Source organism: Fusarium odoratissimum, assembly GCF_000260195.1.
Source record: "Fusarium odoratissimum NRRL 54006 unplaced genomic scaffold supercont1.3, whole genome shotgun sequence".
Lineage (NCBI taxonomy): Eukaryota > Fungi > Ascomycota > Sordariomycetes > Hypocreales > Nectriaceae > Fusarium > Fusarium odoratissimum.
Window position 1 is genome coordinate 907,507 of NW_022158689.1, and position 11,175 is coordinate 918,681.

Consider the following 11,175-nt stretch of genomic DNA (forward strand, 5'->3'; position numbering starts at 1 on the left):
CATAAAACTCCGTAACCAGGGCAGATCTTTTTTACTGTAACAGTGGTGATCAACAAAACAAAATATACAACTGTGTGAGAACTGAATCATGAAGAATGTATCAGTAATGCAATAACAAGAATATTAGATCCAACAACTTCACACTTATCAATGAGATGAGCTACTTTAGACCATCATGCAAGTTTTTTTTCTGCATCTTTTCTCTTTGGCACCAGCCACGTTGTCTCCATAAAATGCTTCTACTGTGGCTAAAAGATGTGTAAATCCACAACACCCGGTTCGCCGGCCACTTTTCCTTCACCCGCAGCCCGCCCTCCACTCTAAAGCCTCCTCTATCACTCGCATTTCGCACTCGACAGCTTTTCCCACTGCCCCATACCATTAAATCACTATCCCAGGGGGCATACGCTTCTCCCCGTGGCACTGGCAGGTATATTGCTCTTTGTTTCGAGTTTCTTTCTCGCTTATACTTTACGTGGCCCCTGCTAATATGACATCCGTATCAGCTTGTCCTCTCGTCTAAGCTTGGTCACCTTTTACAGCACGGCACCATGATCATGCAACATCTCCTCTTCTACGACACAGTCAACACGACTGTACACTCTCTTTATTTCTTCTGAAGGGCTTGCCATTACGATTATATCGTCAAGTTTGCACTCGCTGTTGACGGTATATCAGATCCCGATACTACAGAGCTTCCCCTCAGCCTCCAACAAGACAGCGCATGATCACCTTACAACGCAACGACGATCTCTCCGGTTACAGCCAAGACATACGATTCACGACAGCTGGGAAGAGGCAGCATCATCATTTTGGTCTAAAAGCTGACCGTTGTTCTTTTTTTCATTTTATCTCGACCTGGGCCGCAGAATGTTCTTTCACTTCAAAACCCGAATAACCACCACCCGCTCCGAAACTCCTTGCAATGCCCTGGTCAACGACTAAATAATACACGATCCCCCCTCTGTCTGCCGAGGGCTCATCGACTTTGCCCAGCAGTCCGCCGTCCGTTCTGCCAATATTTCTGGGGTATAAAACAAACATCCGCCATATTCATACAATTCACTACCCGCGGTACGCTTACGGTACCGTCTGGGCTGCTTGAGCTTGTGCTTGTGCAACCGCCGCCGCTTTAGCTTGCGCTTTCATCGCCAGATGTGCTTGTGCTGCCGCTTGAGCATGGGCTTGAGCATGCGCATGCGCCGCCGCTTGTGCTGCTGCTGGCGATGGCAGTACTCTGTTACCTGCTTGTGCTTGGGCTGCTACCACAGCATCTGGTGGTACTGCTGGGCGTCCTCTAAACATGTATGGATTCAACGGAATCGTTGCCCGGAACTTCAATGCTCGGGTATCAAAGGGATCAACCTCATACACAGGCGGCTCATCGTCATCTGAATCCGAGTCGTACCTCCACCGATCCGACATCTCACCATGTTCCGGCGGTGGCGTCACCATACCTCTTCGATCAATCCACAATCGATTCAGTCGACCAATGCGTCGACGGAACGAAGGTTGGCTACCCTTGGAAGGCTCATTTGATCCAGCAGAAAACTGGAAGACAGGTGTCTCACGTTTGTCCACTTGCGTGGCATCAGGTATGTGTGTGTCCACTTCCATTTCTGACGACGTGGAAGCCGGGGGTGTCATCAAGTACTGCGTCTTAGCTTGTCGGAACTTGACTTCTGTGCCCTGTTCCTTGACTGGCGAGAGCGGCTCCCCAGTTAGGTCAATATGGTTATGGTTCCACTTCCGGTGATTCTGGACCTTCATTTCTATGTCAAGTCGAAGTTCATTCTCCTTCTCTGCCAGCTTGTCTGACAACAAGACAAGATCGGCATCAAGCGTTCTTCCATCAGACCGTACAGGTTGCCGCAAGTGGGCACCGGTTGGCTGTCGGATAACTGGGGGCTCTGCAGGCTTGCGTTTCTGAGGCTACAAAGAGAGTTAGCATCCAAGGAGCGGAACAGTCTCTCGCATTGCGAGCATTGGTTTGGCGTACCTTTTGATTGACGAGATCCTCGTCCTCGCCTTTGATGCCCAGACGAAGTTTGGTTTCCTTGAGTCTTGCCCTTTCTTCAAACAGAGCACGGTCCATCGACATGAGTTCTCGCTTCAACATTTCACGTTCATATGCGACAAGTACCAATTGCCGGCCATCCTCAAGTTCTCGTCGCAACTTCTTGAGTGTTTCTGCGATTTTGTTGTCACGAGCTCTGGTCTTTCGAGTCTGGCGTGCCTCGCGTCGTCTGAAACAGACGAAGGGATCCGTGTCATCAGTCTCCTGATGAGTCTCAAACTTGAGAGTGGGATGCAATGGCTTATTGCCAGCCTCCTGTCGCCTTGACTTCCAGTATTCGTATACTGGCTTAGCGTGTTGAAGGATAGCCGGCGACCCAAGTTCGTGAAGTGCAGGTACCATCATGTCATAGGCGGCAACGGTATTATCGACTGCTGCAAATGGTGTCTGCTCCGCTGCCGTGTCTTCGAACACCTCCATGATGCGTTCAAAGTCATCCTCAGAAAGTGCACCGGCAGCGGGTGGTTTACTATTATACTGTTTGAGAAACTCATCGTCCTCGGTGGTCATGTCATAGAGACATGATATACACTCTTCAACTGTTTGTGAAAAACGGATGTAAGAGGAGGGTTTGTGAAAAGGGACAGGATAGAGCTCATCATAGTTGATGTCGCTCTCCTGGGGAGGCGGAACAGGAATTTCTTGATCATTGCTGGTTCCTGCCTCCTTGAGGATGGTTTGAAGATGGTATTCCTATTGAGAATGTTAGTATGAGGTCGAGGCTAGGAAATGGACTGCTTGTTGTTGGATGATAGTACCATCCAATCACAGCAAGCCAGGGATGGGGTGAGGAAACATATCACGTGAACAAACACGTGATATCATGATATGTGGCAGAACAAAGAGATGACTCACGTTTTCCTCGGCCTGCTCGACACCGGTCGCGATTTGATTATCGGTCGTTAAAGCTTCATACTCGCTCGGATCGATCTGGTCTTCGCGAAGAACTGGAAGCGTCGTCTTGACGTTCAACTTCTTGACGCGGACTTTGCGTGATGACATGATGCCAGGGGGTTGGAGGGAGGTGGGAGAGAGAGGCGGTCAGGCGGCGGAAAAACCGCGAAAAAAAGCGATCAAGTCATAAAACGAGTACTTCTAAGTTGATTTTGGACAAAGAATTAATGGAAAAGGTGCTGTTGTAGTCTTTTTCGATGGCAGCGTGGTCGGGCTCGATGGGGTGACGTTGGGGTTTGTTTTGGCGCGTAAAGATTTTTCTCTGCTGCTGCCCGGAGTTTTTGGCAAGGGAGAGTCAATGAATGGCTAGAGAGGGAACGGTAGAGTTTGATGACGGTGTGCTGATGGGAGGGGTCGAGGTCACTTCGCACGTTATCTTTGCGGGCGAGGTACCTATGACGCTTGGACCACTGCCTCCTTTTTTTTGGGGCCGCACTTTCCTTCCGTTTGGTACGGAAGCTCATGGTTTGTTTTGCTGGGAACGTGCATTTTAGTGGTAAGTGCCCCGTAATAGCGCTTGCTTTTAGTGAGGTAAGCACTGAAAGGGTAGGAACGTTTGGTTGCTGGCTCGACAACTACGTATCAGACGGTCTTTGACAAAACGGTGAGTTGTGTAAGCTTTCATGTTGAAGTTCATATAGATATTTCTTGAATTTTATCATTTTTTTGCCTTTTGGTATCCTTTAATATGAGAATTTCTCTTAGCGAAACTGTATTCTTTGGTTGTACCTTCAATCAATCCAAGTTTCAGTTGCTGACCGTGACACAAATATCAACATGGAAGGTGCACCGTAAGGATAACGGAAGCCATTCAAGAGGTCCTGCTTCTTGAGGTGTCGCCGCCCCGCAAAGTAATTACCCCTCTGCGCACTTGCCCCTTTGCGCAGAAGATCGGTCTAGAATTACCTAAACTTAGCGATAGTGACAGTGAGACCTCACTTCAGCCTTATCACCAACATTTGGACAACAGCACAATACAGCTTGTTTATAACCCACCGACGCTCCCTCGCCACAACCTAACCCAACCCGAAACAAACTTCCACACTCCAATCCACGACATTACTCTACGTTGCCAAAATGGGCAACACCACCAGCGCAGTCCTGGACAACCTCGTCCAAGGATCCAACTGTGAGCCTTGCCCTGGCCCCTTGGAAGCCCTGACCCCTCAACGCGAACGCACGGTTGGGGGAGGGATGATGGAGTGAAACATATACTGAGATGTACGGTTTCTAGTCGACAGAGAGGAAGTTGATCGTCTGCGAAAGCGATTCATGAAGCTGGACAAGGTGCGCAAGCTCTCCGACTTTTTGGTCCTTTGTCATGTCGGATGATGCGCATGGCTAGGACTTTCACAAGCACAATGGACATGAAGAGCTGACTTGGGACTTCTTAGGATAACTCCGGCACGATCGAACGCGACGAATTCCTCAGTCTTCCCCAGATCTCGTCCAACCCCCTGGCAACACGGTCCGTCCAAGCTTCTTCATACCTCTCGCCAATTAGCTAACTCAGCTACAACAGAATGATCGCCATTTTCGACGAAGATGGTGGCGGTGACGTCGATTTCCAAGAATTCGTAACAGGTCTTTCAGCTTTCAGCAGCAAGGGAAACAAGGAACAGAAGCTTCAGTTCGCCTTCAAGGTCTACGACATTGACCGTGATGGTTACATCAGTAACGGAGAGCTATTCATTGTCCTCAAGATGATGGTCGGCAGCAACCTTAAGGATCAGCAGCTGCAGCAGATTGTGGACAAGACTATCATGGAGGCCGATCTCGACAAGGACGGCAAGATTAGCTTTGAGGAGTTCACCAAGATGGTTGAGTCGACTGACATCAGCATGAGCATGACTGTTGGTAAGTTGTTTGAGGCTACAGTTACGTCTGCTTCGGCGATGAGTTATGCCGTCGTGATTGGCAACTGGGACTTGGGTGGTTTATCAGACGCTGACATGATATTACAGACCAGTTCTAAGCGATCGCCCACAGAAGGGTGCATACAGGGTAGGAGAGTAAAGGGTTCATCATTGCCATGGACTTACACGGTCCATAGCCCTACGAGGGCTGCCGGTGGAAATGGATGAGGGAGATGGGGTTGGAACACCTAGCGAATCTACACATCATTACGATCATGAATTCACGCATTCTGTTTTGTTGACCGACAGACTAGTGTTACCTCTGCTCAGCTTATGACAAGCTAATAACTCAGTATATTCGAATGCTCGCTTGGGTATGATATCTCATCAGCGTAAGGGGGTTTTACAGCTCTCTGAAACTCCCCATGCCTACGACTTGCATGGCGACCGTCTTGACTTTGTCCGCTCTCGAGACGAAGACAAAAGCGTCGGTTCATAGGGGGCTACTATCAGTGTGAACTTCAAGCCTAAAGGCATGAATGATTCGCTTCTTCATCTTCAGCTCATTCATTAGACCATTATTGAATTCGGCAGTTTATTCACCCTAATGAATTATAGCTCCACGGGTTTCTTGATTACTTACCAAGGGTAATAGAGTGCTGCTAATATCAAATTCATACAAAAGGCCATCGATAGAGACTCATATTTTCCTAGGTTACAACCTGGATTCGGACAGTTCGGGCATGTTGCTCATCGAGACCTCTCTCAGTACCGTGCAGAATCACATCAACGCCATATCACTTTATCACGTTCAACTTGGTAGGAATAACGGTCTTTGGAAGGGCGACCGCGAGATCTTTTTCTGAAATTGTTTGAATCTAATATGTCAGCATCCCAGGAGAGTGCGCGATCAAGTCTTGTGTGGGAAGTCATATCATTCCCACAAATCCATTTTACCCTGCGTCTATGAATGAGACTCAATTTACTCATGATCTCTAACAGGGCCGTTCCTATATTATTCTAAAGTTGGAATATATGCCAGAGCTGGAAAAGACTATTGTCTGTTGCCTCTCAAAGCGACCATGCAACGCCATCCAGGCGGGAGTCGGAATATGCTCTCGCTCAGGGCGCATTTGCACAAGATAATTACATCAGCAAACTCTAACACTTTACGACACTCTGAATACGATTAAGATAAACGTGCCGCGACGGCTATGACGGATATAAAGCCGTGCCGAACGCGTGGCTGAGGCCCCTTTTTCGGTATGCTCGGACGACTTCAACATCGTCCAACCATATATATACTTTACAGGGGCCGCACGTCTTGGGTGAAACTCAAAACATGCGCCTCGTAGCCTTGACGAGGCTGATGTTCGTTTTCGCAGAACATGGCAGGGCTTGCAAAGGCCATGAGGAAACAAGGCTATGCGACGCTCATGGGGAGAAAGTTCAGAAGTAGGTTATACTTGCCAAATTCAAGTCGTGATGTTCCTCTGTTTGGATATCCCCGGTGGTGAGACAGGGTGCATCATGTCCACCATGTCCATATCCAACGACACACCCTCTTGAGTGACATCGAGTTCCTCATGTTTTAGCCCCGAGTCATAGCGGACGTTGCCGGTCGATCCCCGGCGTCGGGTCGGGGCTGCATCATGAACCGCAGCAGCGCCCCCACGTCTCGGACCTCGATGTGATGGAATTCAATATGAATGCCGATAATTGTCGGGTTTCGCGTTTCACTTGCTGATATGTCTGGCCTCAAAAGTGTCAAGAATGCTATAGATGGCTTGTTATACCAACCCTTTCCAAGAAAAGGATTCCATGTCTCACAACACCCCAGAAATCTCGGGAGCTATCAGGATACCGGGACCGGGGTGACCGGAGGATCGGTATTGTAGCACGGCTGGTGAAGATCCGGGGCATGAGGATCCATGTCTGGAGGCTTGCTTGCATCCTTGACAAGCTCATCACACCTCAAGATACGGGCGCACAAACAAGCCCTCGGCAGCTGACTCGATGTTGCACGAAACCTTAGCTGCATGTCTCGAACAGCATGCAACCTTTCAATGCGAGTTGTTCAGGTATTGGGCTGTCATAATGATGAGGCTAACGAAACGAAATTGTTTCGCTGGGAATTAGTCTTGGTTGTCGATCAGGATGTAACCCTACCTCTAGAGGAACATGGATATATCTTGAATATTCAAAGTGGGTTAGGTCGTTTTGTTGGACTAGACAATTGTTTAGTTTGGTTTCGTTTTGTTCCCTCGTCAAATCTCCCTTTGTTATCTCCAGGAAGCAGAGGGGTGTAAGTTGAGGTTGGTATAAAATGACCTGTCATATTCGGATTTTAGTGTCGTCGAAATTCCGGCTGGCTGGGACGGCGAACAGACGTCCCTGTTTGTGTTAGGGGGCGTTAGAAATCCGATAGACGAATCGCGGGAGACAAATGCCGGGATTTGATTCGTGATCTGTCGCCAAATGCAGACGGTGTGTAAGTATTGAGCCGATCAGATCTGATACCGCTGGTTAGCGACAATAGTCGCGCCACCACACTAGATGACATTATTGGCGTGATCGACGAGGGAGGCATCTTAGACATGTCTTTTGGCACTTTCACGTCTCCATTCTTGAAGAGTGGCGCACGTCAGGGTTGTGTTGTGTATGCATAGGTCAGCCATGGTCTCAGCTCTCGAGACAAACCCCAAAGCTGAGGAATTACTATGTTGAACAGTCTGTCAAATTCGCCTATTGGTTACCAGCATCCGCTCAGCTGGAACACCAAACACAACTAACCCCCACAAATTGCGGCACAGGCACGCCAACAATACGGCGCAGTCAATGAATTACATGGATAGTGTTTATGGTGTTTTCTTTTGTTCATCAATTGTCCAGCTGACTTCAGGCGTCGGTAGCCAAGAAAAGAAAGATGCTCGAGGGAGACCAGAGGGTGAGCTAATGCCCAACGATTCAGCGGTCAGGCGAAGTCCTGTGGAGTTGAGCTTGATAAAGAGTGTCGGTTGTTTTCATCCGCTGCCTGCAGCGGAACAGACGGAACAGAAAGACCACGACGGCTGGAAGACACGGCGAGACTTGGAAACGCCGCGATTCAAAAGGGGTCAATTAGGTTAGGCCCAGTCAAGTCTAGCTACTTGGGAATGGATGCATCGAGAGGTCAGATGATGCAAATGATGGAGGCGAGTTGATGCCCGATGCATGATGCATGATACTTGCTATGCTGAACTGGGGCGGTCTCAGAGATGGATGGATGACACATCAAACAGCCCAATTCTTGCCGCTAAGAAGTAATGGTACAGCGTGTAAAGTCAACGTCAAAAAGGGCGGGGTTTCAATTAGGCGTCGGTGTCATTAGGCTCTAAGGTGAGGGCATTCATGCATCTCTCGAGATGTTTCCCTGTTGTTGCGATCTGTTTCCCCATTAGAAGCAGTTGCCGTGTCAGAGCGTCAGCTGCGATTCGACAATAATGTTTCAGCCTCATTTGGATTGCGTTGCATCGCATCAGCGAGGGGCAACGTGATCGACGTTGGGGCGTTCACAGCCGTTGGACCTCAAGGCTCAAGCCCCAAATCCTTCCATGATTGTGGCGAGTGAGTACGTGATCGAGTGATTGGGCTGATATTGGGTAGGGCGACATGAACAGAGCGATAATCTTGCGCCTTTTTGATGCTATGTTAGGCATCGGCCAAGTCGAGATACTGGAAGGGGAATTGCTGGTGATGGTTCCCGAGCAAGTCAGGCGGGGTGCAGCAATTGGCTGGAGAATTCGGATGAAGCAGAAATGCAGCTAAATCGTGACTGTGACAAAAAGAAACGAATCATGTTTGTCAATGCGGATGCGCCTCCACGCTTTTGGTTTACTAGAGTCGATTGCGTTACTGTAGAGTAAAGCTGATCCGTAAAAGAAGAAGAAAAGTTGGATGTAAAGAAGAAAAGAGAAGCGAGGGTATCCCCGCTCTTAAGAGCGCAAGTATAGGTAGGAGGGGTCCATCCAGCTCAGTTCAGTCCGCCTCGTTCTTTCCTCACTAAACCCGGCTGAGTTTGGGCAACTCGAAAAGGTCCAAAGGAAGAGAGAGAATTGGGTGTAAGTGAAAGTCCGTTCGCGACTATTATCCAGTCTAACAAGTCACTAGGTTTCGAGGACACGTCAGTAGAATATGGATTATCATCTGATCCTGCCTATCTTTGACTGGTCACGTCGCTATTATTAGTGTTGCCAGATAAAGAGTTTACTGGAGATAGACTGGGCTCAACTCAATCAACTAGTAGATTTCGAAACAAAAGGTTTATTTGGTTGGTAAAACACAACTGCCGAGGACTGTGTTGCAGCTGACCAGTCATCTGTCATTGTAACTGCAACCAACTGCATCACTTATGTATGTACCTGTGTGTAAGCCCCCCTAAGAACTACCTTAGTCGAAATACCGTTGTTACCAATCGTCCATCTCTCGCATGCTTGAATCGAAACCCCTTGTGGCATTCGTGGCTCTGTCCTGGCAAGGATATGCTTGATATCTTTGTTAGCAGAGCGGAACAGAGACTCCTCAGTAACATCCAGAGAGGAGATGCTGTGCCGTGTTACTCCCTCCACTGATTGATGATCACCAAAACAGAGCAAAATCTAGATCTCCGGGAATCTCCCGAATGTAACTGAGCAATAATGTCATCCCTTCCCAAGCCTAATGATGATGGTGATATGTTATTTGCTTTTTATGTCACTTTCTTTTTTGGCTTCATGTCTTCTCAGCCACGGTGGATTACATGCTCCATGTCAACTTATGGATGTCCTGTCAAGCAGAACCTGGTACATAGCCCCCACTTGACTCGCGTAATCTTTCACAACTCACACACCCCCAAGCCACACACTGTCCATTGGCTCACAGCGACCGGGTAGGGCAGACGCCTCTTGTTTTGAAGTGCTTGTACCTGCATAAGAAGCCACTTTTGCGGGAAGACAACCGACTCGACTTTGTACCAGGTACGTATCGTTTCGCCATGACACTGTTGCACCTATGCACATGAAAATGTAAATGCGAATGCGCCTCTCTCTTGCAGCGAAGCTCGGCTCGGCTCAGCTTCACAAAGCGCCCAACTTTGACAGGCCAGAGAATTTCTTTTGCCAGCAGAGAAAACTGGACTTGGCTGGTTGACAATGTTTCTTCTTTTGTTTCAGAGACTGAAGAGGAAAGTCATCATGCATGAGTGCATGCGTGTGTGTGAGATGCATTAGGCTGCGCCTCTCCTGTGTAACCAACCTCGTCCTTCATAAATGCGGCCTATAATTAACAAAGACGCACGGGACATGTCGGTGAACTCAACAAAGTCACCGAGTTATCTGTCGGTGAGTTGATGTGTTGTTGGCGGTTCTGCACTCATCAGCCATGAAGAAAGAAGCTCAACATGAAAATAAACTAGGGCGAGTTTAAGGCAGCCATGTTCAGTGAAAGGAGCTGTCAGATTGGTAATTATTTAGCGTTTGAGTACGCCATATGAACTCAACCTCCACAACGCCAGCCACTCCCGTGCATACGTCAACAACATCAACAACAGGGAACATAGACAGATGACATCCACAGTCGGAGACATGCCCAAGAAAACCACATTCAGTAAAGCTGCTCTTCGATATTCAAGATAAATCTGTCGATAACCCACTTGGAACAAAAGCTTAGGTACCAAAAAGCACTCGCCTAACCATCAAAACCTCAGCCATCATCTTTTTTTTCCCCTTATACTGCACATGTTGTCACTGAAGACTAACCAGCCTATAATATTCGCAGGGATCAAACTCAGCCCGCTTTCTCTCGCAAGCAATACCCTTCAGGAATAACCCCGATGGCAACTCCCGTTTCTTTAACTACGGATACTACAGTAGAGTAGGTAACTAATTAACCCCTGGCCTGGTATTGATCCCCCCTGTTTTGTCGCTTGTCCTGTCTTGTCAGGTCTTGTCCTTCAAATTCTTAGGGCGGCCCCTCTCACTTACATGGGTCTCTTGTCACTTTTCTAGACGAGGCGCCATCACATCCATTCCCATATCCATCCATCGATCTGCTTGTCAATCCTCTCCTTGGTTAGTTAATAACATTGCGGGGGCCAAGCTCCTAGAGTCTACGTACCTCACCGACCTATGCTACGGATGTTAATCCATTCCATTGGAGCCAATTGTAAGCTGGTAACATTGGGCACAAATCACCACACCGTAAAGTTCTCCCTGCTATGGCTATGGCCATGCCAATTCATTCACTTTCACAATTTGTAATGCCTAATAAAAG

At 48.3% G+C, this 11,175-nt stretch overlaps 2 protein-coding genes across 3 annotated transcripts; one reads left to right on the plus strand and one right to left on the minus strand.

The window, feature by feature from the left end:
- Positions 1-316: 316 nt before the first annotated feature.
- Positions 317-3,666, minus strand: FOIG_02729 (enhancer-polycomb-like protein 1). Of its 2 annotated transcripts, XM_031200122.1 has the most exons (3): positions 2,933-3,666; positions 2,000-2,770; positions 317-1,932 (listed from the first exon to the last, which is right to left on the minus strand). In XM_031200122.1, the coding sequence occupies exons 1-3, from the start codon at positions 3,077-3,079 to the stop codon at positions 1,081-1,083; spliced, it is 1,770 nt and encodes a 589-aa protein (XP_031069890.1). In that variant the 5' UTR covers positions 3,080-3,666; the 3' UTR covers positions 317-1,080. The 2 variants fall into 2 exon arrangements, with proteins under 2 accessions (XP_031069890.1, XP_031069891.1); XM_031200123.1 differs by having other exon boundaries at positions 2,000-3,666.
- Positions 3,667-3,915: 249 nt separating this feature from the next.
- On the plus strand, positions 3,916-5,514 carry FOIG_02730 (calcineurin subunit B). Its single transcript, XM_031200124.1, has 5 exons — positions 3,916-4,160; positions 4,266-4,318; positions 4,426-4,499; positions 4,554-4,888; positions 4,996-5,514. The coding sequence occupies exons 1-5, from the start codon at positions 4,109-4,111 to the stop codon at positions 5,004-5,006; spliced, it is 525 nt and encodes a 174-aa protein (XP_031069892.1). The 5' UTR covers positions 3,916-4,108; the 3' UTR covers positions 5,007-5,514.
- Positions 5,515-11,175: the final 5,661 nt, after the last annotated feature.